Source organism: Aulonocara sp. 'chitande type north' Nkhata Bay, linkage group LG4 (assembly GCF_057382095.1).
Source record: "Aulonocara sp. 'chitande type north' Nkhata Bay isolate Kocher_YH1m ecotype deep benthic linkage group LG4, A_spYH_male_GT1.1, whole genome shotgun sequence".
NCBI classification, from domain to species: Eukaryota; Metazoa; Chordata; class Actinopteri; order Cichliformes; family Cichlidae; genus Aulonocara; species Aulonocara sp. 'chitande type north' Nkhata Bay.
The window spans coordinates 3,654,602-3,666,165 of record NC_141347.1 but is presented as its reverse complement, the minus strand read 5'-3'; the positions used below and the strand labels follow the sequence as shown (position 1 = coordinate 3,666,165).

General features: G+C 37.3%; 1 protein-coding gene across 1 annotated transcript; it reads right to left on the bottom strand.

Moving 5' to 3' along the window:
* Positions 1–625: 625 nt before the first annotated feature.
* LOC147331764 (uncharacterized) lies at positions 626–10,252 on the bottom strand. Its single transcript, XM_086287983.1, has 6 exons — positions 10,209–10,252; positions 8,025–8,076; positions 3,385–3,937; positions 2,374–2,529; positions 2,044–2,139; positions 626–1,918 (listed from the first exon to the last, which is right to left on the bottom strand). Exons 3-6 carry the CDS (start codon positions 3,484–3,486, stop codon positions 1,601–1,603), a joined length of 672 nt encoding a protein of 223 aa, XP_086144109.1. The 5' UTR covers positions 3,487–3,937; positions 8,025–8,076; positions 10,209–10,252; the 3' UTR covers positions 626–1,600.
* Positions 10,253–11,564: the final 1,312 nt, after the last annotated feature.

The following is an 11,564-nucleotide window of genomic DNA, read 5'->3' as shown; positions in this document are numbered from 1 at the left end:
ACAGGACTACAACAGTTCAAAATCAGGACTACTGAGGACTTAACCAAGACAGAATCAGAACTAGATGATAGTAGCACTAAAAATCATCATAGACCTGCACTACACTTATTTTTTAATTCTACCAAAGTACACTATTTAGATTGAGAAAAGTTTATATAATTATTTAGCCTTGTTGTGCAAACAAGCCTGCATAACTTAATAAATATAGAATTTGAAAAATAACAAACCTAAAAAGAAACACTAGGTACGAGATACATGAGGACCTGTGATACGGTGATACTTGTGGTAAACAACCATTTGACTAACATGTGTGTCTCACCTGCTCTTGTTCATCTCTGTTCTGTCCTCATTCTCTCTCTCCCTCTCTGCTCCTCTCTCTCCCTCTTTGTGCTGACAATCAAGCCAAACACCAACATCATCAAATATACATGTACACTGAAAAAAATGTTTTGTTCAATTTACTAAATTTTTTTATGACAAGTGGTTGCACGAAATAAATTTGTTTGAATCCAGAAATATTTTTTAAGTTAACAGAATTTAATTTAAGCGAGTAAAGCCAACATATATTTTTTAAGCTACTTTAACTTAACTGTTGTGGATACGACTTAGTCAAATAATATTAGTAATTCCAACTAAGGTTGTGTTAAGTGTACCAGAATAATTTGTTTCCTTTAAACTTATGTCCCAAAGTTATATTCAAATCAATAAAATTGTTAATTTCTCTCTATTTCAATTAAGTAAATTTTACTTAAAAAAAAAAAAATATTGCTTACCCTGATTTGTAGTTCTTTTTAATAACGCCAATAATGAAAACTACAAAATTCTTTCACATCATTTATTAATGCAAAATTTGTTGCAAACAGAATAAGAATCCACATGTAAGGGAAATTGCTGTAATTTGTATAATACAAATTACAAAACTTTTGCCTATGAACTAATAGCTTTAAAAAGCTCTATTCAAACAAAACAGAAACAACAGACAAGAGAAATGTTAACCAATGTTTCTCTTCCTCTAACAAAGAATAAAACACTGCCAGCGGTATAAAGTATCACAATTACAAACTGATGCATCCACAAACTAACCAAAGTTTCAGACTTGCTGTTCTGCGATCCATATTTAGAAATTGCATTAGACTTAAAACTAAACTTGTGTTTTCCTTACTGCTTTCCATTCTAGTCCTTCCTTGAGGATTCTTAATGTTTTACATGTTTTCTGACCTAACATACTTGCTTCAAAACAATAGTCCTAAAGTGTTACCAGTGTGCTGCAGTGTGGTAATCATGCAATTATTATTTATTTATTTATTTATTTTTAAATCAGGTGAGTTAACACTGATTATAGGGCAGCAGCTATCAAGGACCGGAATAAAGAAAAATTGCTTCGGTAAACTGAATAATTACAAAGTTGCTCTTCAAGCTACTCAAATGTACCAAACGTGAAACATTCATTATTGAAAGTGAAAATGTTCAATCAAAACATAACACAGAACGTGAGAACGAATGATGGTTATACAAATATTTCACTCCTATTCACAAGAGCACCAGTCATTGGTAATTTACATAACAAAATGTAAATGGATGTGTGGTTTTAGAAATCTTCCTATCCAGTAGCAATTTTGTTCTTCAGCCCAAGGACTTTGGGGGAGAGCTTTTTCCCATCCAATCCCATCAACACTTTCTGAATGAATTCATAATAGTGCCTCAATTCCTTGGGGTAGGCTAGGTTTAGTGCATAGATTACTCCAAGCATCAATGCACAAGCTTGGGCCGGAGATCCAATGTTGTCCATGACCATCTCCCCTTCAACAAATATTCCAATGTCATCATAATGTCCATTTTGTCCATCCTCCTTGTTGATGACATAAATGCCCATGGTGTGCTTCTTCAGGTCTCTCTGGATATCATCTCCTTCAATGTCCTAAACATTTAATAAAAAGGTAAAAGAAAAATTAACTCTACAATTAAATTCCAATCTAGTCGTTTGTGTGTGTGTGCAAATATCTAAGAAGTGTGTGTATAGATGACTTGCTAACAATGACTTACCAAGTACTCCCGAATAAGGCTTCCGTCCTCTTCACCAAGGTAGAGGCAAAGTGCCCTGAGAACTGCTTCCCTCTTCACTTTAACATCACTTTCAGCCTGTTTAAAGAGAGTTGCTGATTAAACCAATTTGGAAAAAAGAACAATGTCTGACATTCGCAATAAGTAAATTTTATCATAAGTCAGTTCAAACATAGTAAATAAAATTTATATATGAAAATTTCAAAATTTAGATTGCTTGGCCGGTCACCTAAAATGGCTTATTTGACTCACCAGTGACTTGCCACTTAAGACAAATTAAATCCAAATAGAATTTGCAATATTCAGATTTACCTCTTGCATGATCTGCAAGTGGTGGGCAAGTTTCTGCCCAGAAACACCGCCCTTCTTCTGGAAAACTGTCATCAGCCGAGGTGTAATTCTGTCTAACTGTGCCGCGAAGGTCGTCTCCAGTTGAAGTGTTGTAATACGCTGGAATTCAGCATTTACCTGTATCACACACACAGAGAAAAAAAAAGAAGACTGGTGCTTAATCATTGGTATGGTTATTTTGTTATTTCTTCATTAAATGCTACAATGTAATTGCCATCACTTCATAAAGCATGATTAGCATATGGGTTAGTATACAGTGCATAAAGGATGTTACTACTGTTAATCAAAGAAGAAATGAATGGCATCAGTCCATTTAGCGGGTTTAAAGGGTTTTAAAAAGCAGATATTTGTCTGTTTCAGGTGGTTGGCAACACATTTTCCTGTGCTCTTTGTCCGCTGGTGGGAGTGTCTCACCTGTGAGGTCAGCACCTCTCGGTGGTGAGAGGTCTTGGGGGTTTTAACTTGACCCATTTATTTTTTTATCTTATGAGCAACAAAGTTTGTTCATCACATTTTTAATTTACATTTGTTTAGCACATGCTTTTAACAATCTGAGGCTAACTAAAAACTAATAGCTAAATGAAAGGTTTTAGGTTAATTCACAATTGATAATCTGATTTCACTCTATTAATTATTGAGATGATTAATCAATCATTTCAATAATCAAACTCACTATAAAATAGTTTGGGCCCTATATGTAGTGCAAACTTACTTAAACAATCAAAAATTTATTTTATTCATGTTTCTACACTTTAAGTCACTTATGTTTTTCATACACAACTTGTATTTTAAGTGCTGCTCAAATAAATACTCTGTACGGTACACAGGTCAATCACTATAAATGCCAGCCTCTTTATACCTATATTAGGGATCGTCTTAATCCAAGTGGCCCAGATTAATTAATGTATAACATAAGGAATTACTGAAAAGAACACTCAGCAAAAAAAAAAAAAAAAAAAAGCATGCCTTTACCTCATTAATCTGGAAAAGTGCAGGCCACCTAGCTTTAAACTCCCCAGCAGTTGGACTTCCCTGCACCACCTCTTGTCTACGGTAGGAAAATGTTCTTGACATCTTCTGTCTTACATCTGAGGCACTGTTTCTTCGTCTGACGTCGGTCAAAAGCTCAACCCTGATGTTTTCTAGACTGTCATCCGTTTCGCCAGCTGGGTGTAATGGACAAAAATTGACCTCAGCCTTTTTAGGCTGAGGTCAATTTTGCATGTGGGATACTGTGTGGGATACTGCTTTGACAAAGATGCACTTGTATCCAGATTTGCCATGTACACAAGTTTGATTGTACTTCGGTCTTGAATGTCTTGCATTGATGTTATGTTCATAAACTCATTATTGAAGTCAGGATCCATGAATTGAATACGAAAGTCTCTTTCAATTCCAAATGCTTGGCAAATTGTGCTCTGAAGATCAGTCAAAGTTCTTGGCATCCCAGATGGAACGTCAAGTCTCCTAAAATCATCATCTGCCACAATGACTCTCAGCTTCAGCTGCTCTGCCATTCTTCAATCTGATTTTTAAAGACATTAGGAGAAAAAAAAAAGTTAAAATACTTTGCATTGAATAATTTTATTAGGGAGCACAAGAGTGCAGAACTGCAACACAGGTTTTACGGGTAAAAAGCAGTTTATTTAATTTTATTCTATAGCTTCATACTGGGTTTTTTGCATACGTCAGCCAGAATCCTCAAAAAGTGTCACTTTGCTTTTAGTGGTATGTGTTGCAATTCATCCTTTATCAAAATGTTTTGAGCATCATCAATGATGTTTTTTTAAGACACATGACAACATGAGGCATGTTTGGCCAAAAGAACTCAAATGTAATGGAAAAAAAAAATATTACCCTTGTGGGAAGTATCCAATCCTTATTAAAAATAAGCTAAACATTTGTGGTACCCCTCCTGTTGCCATGAAGATAACTGCAACTGAACACATGCAACTGAACACATGCAATTGAAGACAACATTTACTACCTTCTATATGTATGAATCTTTTAAGTATGACCATTCGCCGGCCTCCAATCCTGTAATCTGCCAAGGGGTACTGGTCTACCAAGGCACCAAGTGTGATGTGGGAAAAAGTTCAAAACCTCTAAAATGCTCCCTATACCAGGCACCCATCTCTTTGACAATGAAGCTCAGGTTTTCCTCCACAACAACCATTTGGACAACTTCTGCAAATTCAGGCAATCCAGCAGAGGAGCCATAAACTACAATCATGCCAGGCCTGTAGTTTGTTCCATTCACAGAAGCATTCTTTGTGAGCTGAATATGGGTAATATCAGGGAATTTAATCTTCAAGTCTCGCTGTACATCATGATGCAGAATGTCAACAGAGACAGTAGAAACAGCTGAGACAGTTAGGCTCGGCCTTACAGTTGTGACAGACTCCAAGTGGTATGCCATCATGAACTGATGTTTCACTGCCAGTGACAGTAGCACATTTTTAAAGCACCGTGTGTGACGAACAACCTGTTTGAAAAAACTGTGCTTTGCCTCGAACCTCATGGTCCACATGCCAACAAGTGGCCCAAAGAATTTAATCATCTGTGGATAATGCTCCACAAAATGATGTTTTGGTAACAGCTTCAGTCCTGGAAACAGCTCTTTCAACCTACATCTGTGGTCAGAGACTCTAGACTCAAGGAAAGCAATTGATTTTTCTGTGTGTGCTGGTGCAACAACTAGTTCAACAATATCCTTTAGGTCCAAAATTACCTGCCAAGCTGTTTCATCTGGAGGTACCAAGCGTCCTACCAACAATGGAAGGAATCGTAAGAGACTCCAATTTTCATGAGCATTTCCTCCAATGCTTTTGTTCTGCATGAAAGTCCTGGGAATAGCATGAGGGCGATTACTCTTGTCTGCCCATTTGTAGGGAAATGTCAGAATGGACTCATTGAGGCTGTCAAGTGTAAAATATTTTTTCAAAATTAAGATATTCAGGGAGTATGCCAACTCAACTGGTAATATGCCCTCAAATATGTCATGTGCAATATCTGGAGGATATCCACTACAAACACTGAAATGGGAGAGATGTGCAGAGAAAACACACCGTCTTTTAACACCGTGACATGGTTTTGCAGAACTCTGTGCAGAACTTACATGCATTTCATGTGTCTCTTTGCTTCTCAGAGTAAACACACCTGAACTAACCTCTGTTTCTTGAATATCAGATCTTTTGGCCTCACAAAATCTGCAAAAGTATTCACCTGAAAAACTCTCAATAAATCCAGAAATACTGTGTGCTCCTAAATTATCTGCTATGACACACTGTATTGTGCCCCTGACAAATTCTCCAAGATGTGCAATAAAAATCCCTTGACTTTCCAAAGTAACAAGATCACTCAACAAGGGCTCTAGAATCTTTTCATATCCATATGTCTTTACATCTTCAGACTTGCAGAGTAAAGCCAGATAAATGGAAGTCAGTGATGAATGGCAAGCAGGTGGTAAATTGCTAAGAGTCCAATATATGGCACAGATTTTGTGCTTTTTACGGGAAGTGCCAAGTGGATTGCAAATCTCAAAATCGTCAATATACAAATTCAGTAAAACTCGCAATTCACCTGCTGATAAAAAACTGTTTTCTTTGAAAAACAACCCCTCCCTAAAAGACCTGTAAATCACTTCTTCCCCACTTTGTTCTGTTATGCGACTACCATCCAAAACCTTAGCAAGAAGGTGGCAATCACTGAAAAGCTGCTGTAAAACCTTTAAAACTGGAACATACTGAAATGTTCTTTTATTTTTTTCATCCAACACATACTCTACAGGCTCTACAACTTTAAAATTTTCCTTGTAGAAATTTTTGCGCTTAAAGGATGTTGCTAGGGGACAACCTTTACCTACCGATTTATACACAGGATTAGATGTACACAGTGCAGATGCAAGTTCTTCAATGACTGACTGGTCTATTTGCAAGCTGTGACTGTTCAATGTGTCTTGGATAACTTTTGCTGCCGTACACAAAGATGCTGTGCCCAACAAATACTGAAGTTCCTCCAAAAGTTCATCAACTGCAGCACTTGGAACGTGAAAAATATTTTCTAGTTTTAATAACACTGCCGCAAGCTTTAGCTGAACTACGTCTTCATGATCATTTGATGTCTCTAAATCAACAGGCTGTTCGCCACCCCACAATTCCTCAGCATTTGAAGCATCATGCTCTGCAGTTTCAGTTGCAAAAGATCCTCTGACAATATCCTCTTTGAAGTCTACCAGCGAGTGTAAACTGTGCTTGCAACTTTTGTGTGACTTAAAGGTACTGTAAATATTTGATTTGTAGTCACAACCTTTAAACATACATGTTACTGTCTCATTGTTTTTTAAATGACGGCTAATGTGCACAAAATATTCACGCTCTGTTCCTAATTCACTACAACAACATAACTGACAGGAAAAAGTTGTAAATTTGTCAGAGTGCTCTGGGGTATTGCTATGATTCCTTGACAAGTGTGTCAGAAGTGAATTCCAAGTCTTTAAAAGACATGGACACTCAGGATATAGGCACTTAATGTGATGGCCACGCCCAAAATGACTATGTTTCAGTCTATAGTGCTTAAGAAGTTCTGATCGTCTAGAAACTTCTGCACTGCAGTCTTTACACTTCCACATAAACTGGACAAAGAGAGAAAATTTGAAACAAAAACAAAAAACACACTTAGTACTTTACACAAAGAAAACTTTAGCCGTGGTTAACCTACAAGAATGGATGCATCTTAGAAGTATGCTTGTAGGCTGTATTATCTAGAGCAGGGGTGCTCAATCCCAGTCCTCGAGAGCTACTGTCCTGCAGCTTTTAGATGCATCCCTACTCCAACACAGCTGAATCAAATGTTTGATCACCTCTTCAGCATGCCATCAAGTTTGGAGAAGGCCTGATAACAAGCCATTCATTTGATTCAGCTGTGTCGGAACAAGGATGCATCTAAAAGCTGCAGGACAGTAGCTCTCGAGGACTGGGATTGAGCACCCCTGATCTAGAGCATTCTTTTCCCAACTCTGTTCCTTGAGGATGCCCATCCTGCATATTTTTGATGTTTCTCTGCTTCAGTGCACCCTGACATATTAACTATGTCAGTGACAGACTTGTGCACAACTTGAAGAAATTAGGCTAAACATTAGTTCAAATCAGTGTGGCGATGCAAGGAGGCATCTAAAAAAATGCAGAACAGAGGTCTTTGAGGAACAGGGTTGGGAAACACTGATCTAGAGTGCACCTAAAATCTGATCAGGTTAGAAAGCAATACCATAACAGTGCCAATTGAACAATCAAATAAAAGGAAAAAATAAAAACTAATATGTTACAGCCAGCAACTTTCATGTTCAACTTTAAATAATTTTCTCTAAAGGATGGGAACTGTTGGCAACACATGGAATCAGTGTTCTACGCCCTAGTCTTTATACATTAAAAAAAAAAAAAAAAAAACTGTACAAAATATAGAGGCATCTTTTCTTAAACTATATTAATCATATGTAATAATTGATATTAATTAATATCAATATTAATAATCACAAGAACCCTTAAGATGAGATAGATAAACTTGTCAATGCAATACTGTCGTGATAAATATGTAAAGAATTTGCATGTACTTACCAAAATAACACAGTTTCCTCGAATAAACAATAACACATAAGGGGAAGAAAATCTGCCAGAAAAGGAACACAAATACAAAAAATTAAAATGAGGACTTTAGAAAGACAAACAATTACCATTTCCAAGCTACTTCATGATACTCCCTTGTAAAAAAACAAATCTTACTTGTGCCTCTGTAAAAACTACAGATGGCACGATACCACTTTTTTTTAATGTCCGATACCGATATCATAACTTTGATTATCTGCCGATGCCGATGTGAATCCGATAGTGTATTTTATAATAAATAAAACTGGGTTTTTTAAATAAATATTTTGCTGCATTTTGTATAAGTTCATACTCAGTTTAAAAAAAACATTAAAACTATTCTGTTATACCTGTATGCAAAAAATACACTGCACCCAAAATATTTTATACTTCAGCAATACTGATCAACCTAAAAAAAACTTACACCATCCTCCTTATTCAGGTATTCTAAACAGTACATAGAAATATTAAACAACCTAACTAATAGGGCTGCCAACTCCCAGCAAAAATATTAGGAAACCACCCCCCACCCTCTGCCTCATAATGCTTAATTGACGTAATCTACTTTAATGCACAGAAACAATTATTTTCCTACAATAATTCGATTCAACATATTTCTATACATTTAACCAGATCACCACTTTGCTTGTAAGATTTAGATAATTATTTATTAAAAGCTAGACATTTTAAATGAGAATAAGAAAGAAAATTATTTATACCCCCCTTTCCTTGTTAATGCCCTACCTGCCCCCCTGACAACACTTTGCTAGACCCGCCCCTGCACAGTTACCAGCTGTCAGCTACTTAGAAAAGGATCCTGGTGTTATTTGTCTCTCAGAAACAGTTCATAACTTCCTTTCAACTCATTCATGTCACCTAAAACGTAAACCTGTTTCTTCATTACCTGTTCAGCTCTAATGATTCAGTAAAAACATCTCCTGGTTTCACCTTCATGTTTCCTTCTCACCACATATACAAACTGATATCATGACCAGCAGCTATTACGGCTGTGCCTTCAGAAAACACAAGCGGATACTAGAAAGTAATATTAAAAAAATTCTAGCAACAGCTTATCAAGCTTAAACGTGCTGCTGTTGTTTATCTGCCGTTTTCCACTTTCTAGCGCAAACTGGGCGATTAACAAACAAGAGAGGCAGGACTAGCGACAGAAAAGCCGATCAGCTGATAATCGATCAGTTTCATGATTGAAGTAGCAACAGGAGAGGGAGGGGGGAGAATGAGGGAAGAAGTTTTAGCTGTTCAGCATGAAGACACCGAATAACTCCAGCTTTGTGTCTTTTTTCATTCTAGCTGAAGTACGAAACAAATCGCTTCCTTTCCCCCTCAATACAAAACTCTGACAGCCAGTCCAGCTGTGGCTCCATACATCGGTTGTTAAGCTCAACATGGAAATACTATGCAAACATACAGAGATGAACTTACACACTTGCTTTACTTCTCTGTGTTAGTTTTCTCTGAGATTAAATGCAGCGGTTTGGAAGCACGTAGCGAGGCTTTAAATGCTAAACCAGACCGCTGACAGGTCTCGCACTCAACAGCTCTATCAAGTGAAGCAACTTCTTTTCTGAGTTAATTTCAGTTCTGACAAACATCACTCTCAGTGCCTTTTGAGCTCACATTATTGGCAACCACTGAGTTATTCTCCTCCACAGTTTTCAACCATTATTTGTTTCTGCACAAAAGACGTTGTGCAACGCCAATCCTACTTATTTCCTACTGCACCCCTGACTGTGCAGGTGCGTTCAGAAGCCCCCTCCCCCGCCCGACTATTCCTTAATGCCAATGTTGTGGCGGGAGGGACGATTTCTCCACTTAAAACTGCAGGCGACTGTAAAGTGAACTTCACAGCTAACTACAACAGAGAAATTGCCTCGTTACATAATTTGTTAGTACAACGTGTGCCACCAGAACTAAGCTAAAAACATGACAATTTAACGTAGCAGTTTTAAATTACTCTTTTAATAGAGCAGTAGCTAATAGAGCACATAGCTAGCTTAAGTCAAATCACGACAAAGTTCAGAGGTGTACAACTACTTAGACTTCTTTCTCCATGTGCACACGTCTTAAAGAGTCAACATGCTTTGACTGAGGTAAAAAAAAAAATAAAACAAAAACGACCGTAAAAGGTTTACTTACCAAAGCTAGTCCACCTTTACACGAAGTTGTGTGATTAACTTGAGCCCGCTTGCAGCACACAAAACGTCTGCTTTCAGTCCGCGCGCAAAATGGTGGCCTGTCCTAACGCATGCGCAAAATGGCCCAGCAGGAGGCTATGAAAAACATACTTAAGCATTTTGAGCTACATTTAATTAACTAAAATTAATTGGATTAAAACGCAGGGAATGTATTCTGGAGTTACTCGAATTATATATGTAGACAGGAATTACTCATTTGAATTAAAAAGATATACCAAAATAAAATATGCTATATCTAAAAGGAGCCAATATCACTTTTTTCAGTGTATATTTGATAATACATAGTACATAAATATCTGGTTTCAACTGCAGTTGAAACCAGATATTTATGTACTCTTCAGATAAAAACACTTTTTTAATTGTAACATCAAATCAGACTAAATGTTTATTTTTTTAGATTGATAAATATAAAAAACATATTTGTTAACTTTAAGAGTAAAGAGAGAAACTGTCTGTATTTCTTAATTGCAAATGGCACCAAATTGTATTCAAAACTGAGCCACACTTATGGAGCTCCACGATTCTTCTCCTGGTGTTTTGGTTGACATCTCTTGATGTTCCCATGACACAGAAACAGCCTCTGTGTTTTGCCTTATATGCATCCACAGGTGTGCCACCAGTTTACTCACATGGACTCTACTTACCTATCAGAAGCTTCTTCAGCTCAGAATGGAATCGTCTGGAGTTTCTTATTAATTAACAATAAACTTAATTCAATTCAATTCAATTTTATTTATATAGCGCCAAATCACAACAAAAGTCGCCTCAAGGCGCTTCATAGATACAGAGAAAAACCCAACAATCATATGACCCCCTATGAGCAAGCACTTTGGCGACAGTGGGAAGGAAAAACTCCCTTTTAACAGGAAGAAACCTCCGGCAGAACCAGGCTCAGGGAGGGGCGGGGCCATCTGCTGTGATTGGTTGGGGTGAGAGAAGGAAGACAGGATAAAGACATGCTGTGGAAGAGAGACAGAGGTTAATAACAGATATGATTTGATGCAGAGAGGTCTGTTAACACATAGTGAGTGAGAAAGGTGACTGGAAAGGAAAAACTCAATGCATCATGGGAATCCCCCGGCAGCCTAAGTCTATTGCAGCATAACTAAGGGAGGATTCAGGATCACCTGGTCCAGCCCTAAATATATGCTTTAGAAAAAAAGGAAAGTTTGAAGCCTAATCTTGAAAGTAGAGATAGTGTCTGTCTCCCGAATCCAAACTGGAAGCTGGTTCCACAGAAGAGGAGCCTGAAAACTGAAGGCTCTGCCTCCCATTCTACTTTTAAATACTCTAGGAA

Excerpts from the sequence above, each read along its gene's own strand:
- LOC147331764 (XM_086287983.1), bottom strand. The coding sequence starts at position 3,486 with ATGTCAAGAACATTTTCCTACCGTAGACAAGAGGTGGTGCAGGGAAGT. Across the intron at positions 2,140-2,373 it reads ACTTGCAGATCATGCAAGAG|GCTGAAAGTGATGTTAAAGT; the intron begins GTAAATCTGAAT and ends CTCTTTAAACAG. Across the intron at positions 1,919-2,043 it reads GCCTTATTCGGGAGTACTTG|GACATTGAAGGAGATGATAT; the intron begins GTAAGTCATTGT and ends TTAAATGTTTAG.